The sequence below is a fragment of the Gouania willdenowi genome, chromosome 9 (assembly GCF_900634775.1).
Source record: "Gouania willdenowi chromosome 9, fGouWil2.1, whole genome shotgun sequence".
Lineage (NCBI taxonomy): Eukaryota > Metazoa > Chordata > Actinopteri > Blenniiformes > Gobiesocidae > Gouania > Gouania willdenowi.
This window is the reverse complement of record NC_041052.1, coordinates 19,280,368-19,290,607: the sequence shown is the minus strand read 5'-3', so window position 1 is coordinate 19,290,607 and position 10,240 is coordinate 19,280,368. Positions and strand designations below refer to the sequence as shown.

At 36.4% G+C, this 10,240-nt stretch overlaps 1 protein-coding gene across 1 annotated transcript; it reads left to right on the top strand.

Moving 5' to 3' along the window:
- The first annotated feature begins 705 nt into the window (after nucleotides 1-705).
- LOC114469879 (arrestin domain-containing protein 3-like) lies at nucleotides 706-6,337 on the top strand. Its single transcript, XM_028457766.1, has 6 exons — nucleotides 706-1,070; nucleotides 2,586-2,643; nucleotides 3,887-4,034; nucleotides 4,421-4,517; nucleotides 4,958-5,214; nucleotides 5,321-6,337. The coding sequence occupies exons 1-6, from the start codon at nucleotides 815-817 to the stop codon at nucleotides 5,882-5,884; spliced, it is 1,380 nt and encodes a 459-aa protein (XP_028313567.1). The 5' UTR covers nucleotides 706-814; the 3' UTR covers nucleotides 5,885-6,337.
- The last annotated feature ends 3,903 nt before the right edge of the window (nucleotides 6,338-10,240 follow it).

Genomic DNA, 10,240 nt, shown 5'->3' with positions numbered 1-10,240 from the left:
AGATAGGGGGGTTTCCAGGCTTGCACACTTCCAATTATTATTTAATTCTTTATTCATTCTTTATTTTTCAATTGTTATTTTAGTTATTTAAGTGCACTGTAACCTGTGACGGATCTTCTTCAGTTAAGGTATTTTCACTCACTAGACAGAAAGTAGTAACACTGTCCATGACCTTGGACTTGTTTTTGAGAATATATTATGCTCACAGCAGCATATTGGGAAGAAAAAAAAAATAACTATGAAATAGTTATTTTTTGGAACTGTGAATTTAGTTCGAAATTTGGAATTATGAACTGAATTAGTTCAATTCAACTCAACTTTATTTTTATAGCGCAAAATACAACAAAATATAAGGTCAATAGTAAAAAAAGAAAAAACCCAACAAGATCCACATGAACAAGCATTTAACGACAGTGGGGGGAAAAAACTCCCTCTTTTAATGGGAAGAAATCTCCAGTGGAACCAGGTTCTAGAGGTGGCAGCCATCTGCTTCGACTGGTTGGGGTTCATTTTAAAATTTGTGAAGTGAACTTTGAACTAGTTCATGTAGAAATTGAACTTTCCCAACACTGATACAATATTATTAACAGTGGTGTATGATTATGTTGACCCGTTTCAGAAACATAAAACCCATGTACAGTATGCATGTTGCAGCGTCCCTCTCGGTGGAGGGCAGCAGAGGGCTTTGAGTGGGCTGTAGGGCGTGTCCTGACTTATGCAAACCTCCAGGCCGGGGCTCCATTGCTTGCTAAATACTCCACGATAGTATCAACAACGAAGAGCAATTCTGTGATCGTCATCTTCTTCTGCAGAAATGCCTTCAATACAGAGTTTAACGATGACCTACGACGCGCTGAATGAGCACGTGACATTCTCGGAGGGGGATCAAGTAACGGGGAAAGTAACGCTGGTGTTGTTGAAGGACACCACCATTGAAAGTCTGTTTATCAAATTGAAAGGAGACGCGGAGGTGCGATGGACTAAACGAAGTGGAGACAAAACCTACACGTACCAGGCGCACAAGAGATACTTTAAATTCAAACAGTTCCTGATAGATGAGCAGTCCAGCGGTAGGAGGGGGGAGGTGGGGGGGGGAGGGGGCGCTTTTACGCATGCCTTAACCATTCCAACTAACAGTTACTTCTGCAAAACAAGAGCAACAGTTAAACGTGCCTCGTGGGGTAATATTATGCAATGCCTCATAGTAATAGTTATTATAGTCAGAGGTGAATATTTTTTTTTTTTTGGGGTACTTGTACTTTTTTGAGTATATTTCTAAATCAGTAATTTTACTTGTGCTTAAGTTAAAAAAAAATTGAAAAAAGTTAAGTAATTAATTACATTAAAAAAAAAAAAGTCAAATGACCAGACAACAATCACATGCATCATATCACCAAAACAACAATAAGTGGTTATGGTTATTTTCTCAGTTTTAGAGTTCATAAATGTAGCTATATTTTTTCATTTTGAATTTAATTCATTGCTGTCATTTTGACAGACATTTTTATTTTATACAGATAAATGCATGAAGTTCCAATTGTGCAAAATATGGTCACTCTCTTCCTTTTTAAGTTTATACATGTTTACTGTATGCAAGGGAACCGTGGAAAGATTTGTTATAACAAATAAACATGGGGGGGTGAAAGTAACTAGTAACTTTTACTTTGAGTACAATTTAATTGAGCTGCTTTTTACTTGTGCTTGAGTATGTTATGGATGACTTATTTGTACGTGAGTACAATTTCAATCAAGTAACAGTACTAATATGATATATTCACTAATATGTGAAGAGAACGCACTCAAAGAAGTAATAACTTGGTTATAATAGTTTATTTGCAAATGCGTGTCAAATATATCGTGCTATACGGTTATAAACAATGTGAATTATGTTCTTACACACAGACTAAACATGTGTACAAAAATCATGTTAAGGATCTAAAGGCTAAACAAACTTCTTATTCTTATATTGTCATTTATGAGGATATATTTTTTTTACTGGAATTAGAGTTTATTTGGATTTCTTGAGAAATTCTTGAGATGCTACACAATAAAACTGCTCCAAACCATTTTTTTTTTTTACATTTGCACTTAAACTGTGGCTTTTGCCATTCTTACCTACGCCTTACTTTCATTGACATTGACATAAGCAATGGTAATTGATAAAAAAAATAGTGCTTATCAGTAAAAGCAGGTTGATCATTTACTAAATAAATGTGTGCTAGTGCATTTTGGTGGGTCTATTTTTGACATTTTTACTATTTAGTTGGTTCAATGCTTCTCTTCCCCATTCACTTTGTACATTAAAATGTACTCTTTGTTTTGCATTTGTTTGCTTTGCCTAAAAATACTGTTATTGTCATATATAATAGCTACAGCACAAAGACTACCTTTACAAAGAAGTCTGAAATCTTTATACAATTTTATTGGTATAAATAGGCTACATTTAAGTCAGTTAAATTAATGAAGACTTAACATGGACATGCAATTGCTAATGTAGAATGAAAAGGACAGTTGTTGTGAGAACTTTTCAATGGGATTATTGATAACAGTTTGGCAAGTATTAACAGACTCTCATTCCATTTCAGCCACTGTTTTGCCCAAAGGAAGCCATGTCTTTGGATTCAGATTCTTTATTCCATCCCAGTAAGTACTTTCCTACAAAAGCAAAACATTTTCTCGTCATATTACCCGTTAGATTGCATTTTCTTGGACTCGTTTACTGTTTGGCTGGTGACTAAGGGCTCTATCCTCCCATGCGCGGAAGTCCAAAAAGCCGCACAGCTGCGCGCTATTCTCCCCCTGTACTTAAGTGAGGCGCTGCGCGCCTTCATCCCAGTTACGCACTGTGGGTGGAGCAGCCCTGAAATGTGGGTGTTCCCATTCAAATCTGGCTTTACGCGCATTCTCCAGTGTGCGTAAGTCCTTTTTTTCTTACGCGCATCTAACCCTGGAATAAGTGCAGCGCCTCGATAAAGTCAAACATTACATTGCACTAGAAATATGGACTTAGTTACATTTTAAGCCACACGGACTCATAATAATGCAGAAGAGACTCCCGTAAAGAATCGATCCAAAGAGACACTGACACGCTGTCACGGGGGTGGGGGGAGTCACACAAGCATGCCAAAGGATTGACCATCAGCGTTACTAATATGTTCACATTTACCAGTTCTAGACAGGACAAAATGTGTTACATTTCATTTTATTATACCTGTGCGTGTGTGCGCGCTGCTGCTGCACCTCGGTACATACAGATGTCAGACTGATTTAACTATCTTAAAACTATGTACAACGTAAAGCCTCAGTTTGCTCACACTACAAGAGTAAATAACAAGTGAAATGATGTGATGTAATGTGCACAGATGATGATGATGAAGCGCTGATCAAGGAGAGAGATTTTAACTGCGACTCGGACAGAATGCGGCCGATCCTCACAGGGCAATAATCTGATCAATGATCTGATCAAATCAACCTGTCACATTGTTTATCAATGAAGGCATTTAAAAAAGGGAACTTTAACATTTTCACGGATTTCAATGACATTTACAAGTGTTGGGAAACCTCCATGTTCCGTGATTTCTAGACAGCCCAAAAAAATGACATCACCACCTCCTTTCCTTCAACCCGCCTTCAATCACACACTACGCGCTTTTTGGCTCCTTACACGCGATGGGCGTGTGAGGAACCTGGACCAGAGAATACGCGTAGGAGAGAAGCGCGTAACTGCAGGCTAGCAAAAAAGTGCTTAAGTCCAGACGGGAGAATAGAACCCTAAAAAATTTCTTCAATCGATTTCTATCTAGCATGAGCAAGTTCCATCTTCTTGTGCTTTGATTTTATCTCAGCTTTCATTGTCTGACATGAATCATTTGGTGTCCTCAAACAGAAGCATGCCCTCATCCTTCAGGGGGAATCATGGGAAGATTGTCTACAAATTGGAAGCAAAACTCAACAGGAGCTGGAGGATGGACAACACTGTAGAAAAGGAGATCAAGTTTGTCTCCAAGAACTTACCAAATCAACAAGTCATAATGGTGCTTATTGTGTTTATCCATTCAAAAATATGATGAGATAAGAGAAAAAAGAAAAAAAAAGACTGCAGACAATAAGTTTATACATCATTTGCTTTACAGATCATGTAGTAAACTTGTCTGAGTTATTTCCCTACATTTTGTATAATTGTTTATTATAAAAGTTTGTTTGTTCAGTTCTGTACTGCTACGAAAATAGGAAAACCAGAGTGGAGTTTTAAAAACACTTATACAACATATCACACAGACAGTTTTTCTGACTCAGCACTACAAACAACCCTGTTGACAATGTGCAACTATTCTTTTAGGTAACTTAGCCTCGTAAAATAAAATGTTCATCGACAGTACTATAAGGGACTAACACAAACTATCTTTTTTTGGCATTCAAGGCTCCACTTGTTGGTTCAACAGAGAAAGACGTGGGAATTTTCTCGAGCGGCCGCATAACACTAAATGCCACTATTGATAAAGGTGCTTATGCTCCAGGTATGAAATCTTTATATTTTCTCTTTTTTGTTGTTCGGATATTGAGCAAGATTTTTCTCCTGCAAACTACGGATAATATAAAACCAGAAAGGTTTGTTAAATTTGGTATTTTTGGTTACACTTGTGTACTGTGATGATTAGGTGTTTTGTGTAAAGATATTTACATTTTTTCGTATATGGTCCCATTCAGGCTGGGCGATAGGAGCTAAAAGTTATATTTAATTTTTAACTATATCATTATATGAATATTTTTTTCCTCAATAAGGTCTTACAAGAAAGGTGATTCTGGCATCGAAGTCACTGGTGCAAAATGCTACACAGACATTTTCATCAACAACCAGCTGCATGTCTTTATGGAGAACATTAAACATTGTCTGAAACTTGAATAGAAAGACTGTTCCTGTACGTTAATGGAAGATATTTTTGTTCTTGTCTCATAGGTGAAACAATGGTATTTTCCGCCAAGGTCAACAATTCTTCTTCCAGTGAAATGATTCCTAAATTTAGTCTTGAGCAAAAAATAGTTTATCATGCCAAAGGTCATAGCAAATGTGAAACAAAACGTATCCACAAAATAGCAGAAAACCTCATCCAAGCAAAAACAGAAAAGCAGATCAAGTGCACCATGAGGATTCCCAATGATCAGGAGATGACCATCATAAACTGTGATATTATCTCTGTTAATTACACTGCAAAGGTATGTATGTAACATAACTCTGTAAGACAAACTGATCTTGTGTTCACATTTTTTTTATTATTTTTTTCAAGAAATCAATTAATATGAGTGACTTATTTCTGGCCAGGTCTATCTGGACATCAGCTTTGCTTTCGATCCAGAGATCCTCCTCCCAGTGATCATACTACCTTTTGCTTTAGCTTCTGCCTCTCCGAACCATACGGCTGAAGGTGCTGTTGGTGGCCTAAGTAGCAGCATTTTCCCTTACCCTCGTTCCCCTCAATCAGCTCATTCAGACAGGTCTGGATACCCAGGACCCCAAGGGTACTCTGCAGCACCACCTGCATACCCAGCTCACCCACCAGTGGTTGCAGGTTTTTCTGGTGCGTACCCTTCTGCACCACCACCTGTAGGTGGACACTACAGCAACCCAGTGCCACAAGCTACATCTCAATATGGAAATCCATTCACAGCATCGTCCGTTGCACTTCATCCTCCGCCTCCATCTGCCCCGCCTGCCCCCTCTGCTCCATCAATCCAGCCACTCCCTTCTCCTTCTCCAACAGCTCCAAGCTACAACCTACTGCCTTCTGCACCAGCGATGAATATGGACTTCCTGTCTCAGTCAGATGAACCTCCTCCATCATATTCTTTACTTTTCCCAGATTCTGACACTTCAAATGCAAAGTAGTTAAAGCAGTGACTGTGGGAATATTGTAAACATTAATATTCACTGTTACAAGGTTTACATTTATGTGGAAGTTTGTCTGGAAAGTATTTATACAAATATATGCAGAAGTATGTATCTGTTAGTCTATGCTATGTTTATTAATTGGTAAGTTCAGGTTTGGAAGGTTCTTAAAAACGAATCAAATGATCCGTACATGCCTTTAAGTGTCCTTCAGCCATTTTTTTTTACTGTACGCGTAATTACTAATCATGTTTATATACTCTAGCCAAGGAATCAACTGACTGAAATATATAGTTTTATACTATAGTCCCTAATGAGTTCATTAATAATTGTACTTTACATTTCATACAACGAACTAATCTCTAAGTGTAATGTCAAATGCAAAGTTTGACATTTTTGTTCAAATAAAGTTTGAAGAAGTTTATTTTTGGCCCTTTAAAATGTGTGAAAATGGTATACAGTATTAACTCTTTTTGTGCCAAAGATGTATTAGAAAACAGAGTCATCTCTGTGTTTGCATGTGTGTCAGACTCATGAACTAGAAAATAAAAAAAAATATATAATAATCACTGTCCATTGTTTCTAATTTCTGTAGATGTTATTTTTGCTTTCATTACAGTTGATTATTAGTGGCTGAGTAATTGGCAATGATCACTGGTAAGTAGAAGGATTGGAATCTGTTTAAGTCGAGGACATTCTGTGAGAATACTCCGATTTATTATTTTATCCTGAAGGAATTTTTAAATTGGCAAGAGTAAATGTGTGTCTCATTGTAATTGTCTGACTTTATGTGTTAGCGCTGCAGTAAACTTATGACTTTTTAAGTGTTTAACTTTGTTCGGGACTAAAAGTCAGCTGAGCTAAGAGTGCTCCCAATTAAGAGCAGGTGACAACATTTTCAGGGGATTATAGTGCTTTACACTGGCCTAGTGAAATCTGGAGAGTGAAGGCAAAGAGAAAATACATCACTTGACTTGGCTTCGCACCAGCCTATGATGTGAGGTGCACAAGAGTTAAACAGTTCTGCTTTTGATGTTCCGAAAATGTTTGCCTAGTTACAGCTGTTCAAGGATGTGAGGAGTCCCAGAAAATGTTCAGTGCCCTGCTCCTGCAGTGGCTTTGGAAAAGTTCTTGGACAGAGGGGAGGGAAACTCAGATGAACCTCTCAGCTTCCCCGACTATCCTCTGTGGGACTTTTCTGTCTAACATACAGCTGTAGTATCGAGGTTGACCAATATGGGATTTTCAAAGGCAGATGCCGATTAAAAAAAAAAAAAGTGTCAGCCAATGGCCAATATACTTTTTTTTTTCAAAGCACATTGATTATGAAAGACAATTGAAAACACTCGTGATATGAATGTTTTTATTAGAAAGTAAATACACCAATAGAACTCAACATTTATTGAACTTTAAATATACCTGTACACAACCATGTAAAACAAAAAGTACAGGACGGGTAAGTATCAGTAAAGCACGACAACAATACACAATGTGCAAGTAGTCGGTTTAAACTAAATACCTGTTTTAAGTATAACCACTCACTCCTTCCCTCTGTTCACAGCCACCACCATTATACCTAAGATTCACACTTGTCACCATATGCACAACTACAGCATCACATCTCACTCTCACTTTAAAATAATTAACTCTTCTCCACCCTTTCCATTTCCTACCTTGAGTCTCTACTCCCTGTGATCCTGTCTTAGCGTATTCAGAATAGCTTTTATTCTCCACTTTATTACTACTGTTATAAAGAATAGTCCGCATTTGTTTGTATGTATATATATATTTTTTTTTTTTTTCAAAAAAGAATACCCTTTTTTATTACCCATCTTTTTTATGGGGGGAGACTTGCAAATTTTTTAATTATTCAAAAGATAATGATCAAAATCCTAAACCTGGGATATTTACCTGGTGTGTTTGTCTCTTCATAACAAATGTGCTTAAGTTGGAAATGAGTCACTATGAATGTTTAATTTACTTATAATTTAGATAGTATACAATCTCCCCCGATAAAAAGAACTTTCAGAATAAGAACTTTAGAGTTGTAGCTTTGATTTTTTTTTTTAATTAATTGATTATTTAAACTTATCCAGATCTATTGTTCACTTTTTTTTATTCCAGTCTTCTTTAAAATACATTTATGTCAGGGTTAGCAAGATTTGGAGGTGGTGTGGAGTCACACATTTAAAAGGAGCAGGTAGGTACAAGTGATACAGTATATCAACTATAATGTCTATTGAATGTAAAAATCCAAAATAATGAGTCAAAGTACTTCCTGCTGAAAATGGACCAATAGAAGAGTGACAATGAATGAATGACTAAGCAAACAGTGTGTGTGTCTGCAGAATTACTCAGCAAGAACTATGTGCACTAAAGCAAATGAATAGTGATGGAAGTAGGCCCAAGCAGCCTCAAACACACAGAACTAACAGCAGGACAATGTGAATCCAAAGCCATAGACAGAAGCAGGAGGGGAGTTAAACCAACATTTAAATAAAAGGTATGAATCATTATTAGCCTCAGAGACTAACTTAAACTAACCCTAATGTTATTCTCACATATTTACAGATATATCCATCCATGACATAGCTCCTGAGTAATTACAATTTATTCAACATTCCAGAGTAATGTCCCATGTTGGATTCGAACCCTGACCCTAGTTACAAGCCTGCGTCCTTAACCATCTCTTTGTTGGTGAGATGATTTCCTTTGAAATAGTCTCTTATGTAATAGTTGGCCTTACTTGTGCAACAATGATTTTGAGTTAAATAACAAAAAACATGTTTTCATATTATTGATTGACTTCTTTGCACTCCAGTGTCTTAAAAATAGTCCTAATACATTGTATACCAGATGGCTAAACTCAGGTCTGATGAGTCATAGTGTCATAAAACATTAGTTTAAAAAACTCTGGTGTGTATATTGATCAAATAATTTAGCTCAGATTTATTTTTGGGGAAAAGTAATACCCATTCAAGAATAAACTCATTTTTGTTCCACTGATATGGTAAGCCAGGGGTCACCAACCTTTCTGAAACTGTGCTACTTCAAAGGTATACTGTATAAACCCTTTGATTGTAAACATTGTGATGTATTTTGTTGGGCGGGGCTTAGCCTAGAGGCAAAACCACAATCGTCTTTGCTTTTTCTGAGAACGAGTGTCATTGGAATCCTATAAAACTTGAATTTACATCCACTAAAGTTATTTTTCTTATTCTGGCACCCAAACACACAACAAGACGACATTCTAAAGCTGAAATATTACTAGCCTCCACAGTCTTTAGCCAGCGGCGTCTATAGTCCAAAGGGCTACCTTTCAGAAAAACACTTAAATACAAAAATGGCAGGGTTTCACTTTAATTAGAGGGTAACATAATGAGGACGGTGAGCACTAACTTAAAACGGTAGGAAATGTTTACGTTTCAACATTATACACTTGATTTCTCCTAATGTATGCACTTGTTTTATTTTCATTACATTTCATAATGTTCCTATTTTACTGGCCACTAACAACTTTTAACTAATCGTGGAACATGAAAAATGTAAAAATCATGACATATTTTACAAAAATCCCCCATGCGTTTTTGAAAACATCTATTATATATAACATACCACTGACCATACACCAAATCTCTCCAACACTTACAAAGATTTGTACCAATGTTTCAGCGAAAATTACATTTAAAGATGTTTTATTTAATACAAAAACTTTATTAGCATTATTTACCTCTACTAAATACTAATTACATTTGTCTTTATCTTTGTGAGTTTGAATCCTAGAAATTTTAGATGACATTAGTGACTAGAGCTCCTGAGGGCACCTCACATGTGGTCCATGCAGGCTACATGGGGCCCACGGGCCCCATGTTGGTGACCCCTGTGTTAAGCCATGCAGTATACTTAGTAGATGATCGACCTTAAATTGCTTTCAAAAAATGTCTACTTCTCAAAAGGAATATTAACATTATAGATTAGTGTCAATCTTATGATGAGGGAGCAATGTGTATATTGATGGGATTTGATCTTACAAGGCTTGACAAAAGAAGAAAGATGAGTAAAGTCCCTACTTTCACTGGGCAATTTCTCATTCTTTCTCTAATAATGACAAGACATTTTTTGTTTCAACAATTGTGTTAAAATTAACAGAAAAACATAACATACACTGAATATTTTGCTGTTCTATTGGCAACTTTCTAACAGCATTGCCTGTTCCTTCACAGGTATGATGAAGTATTAACTGTATTATAATAAATAAAGATAACTCAGAAATGTTTTTTTTTTTTTTTTCCTTCTCTTTTGTAAGATTTAGCATTTGTTAATAATCATCTGCACCAATTTGTAATGTGTTTCATT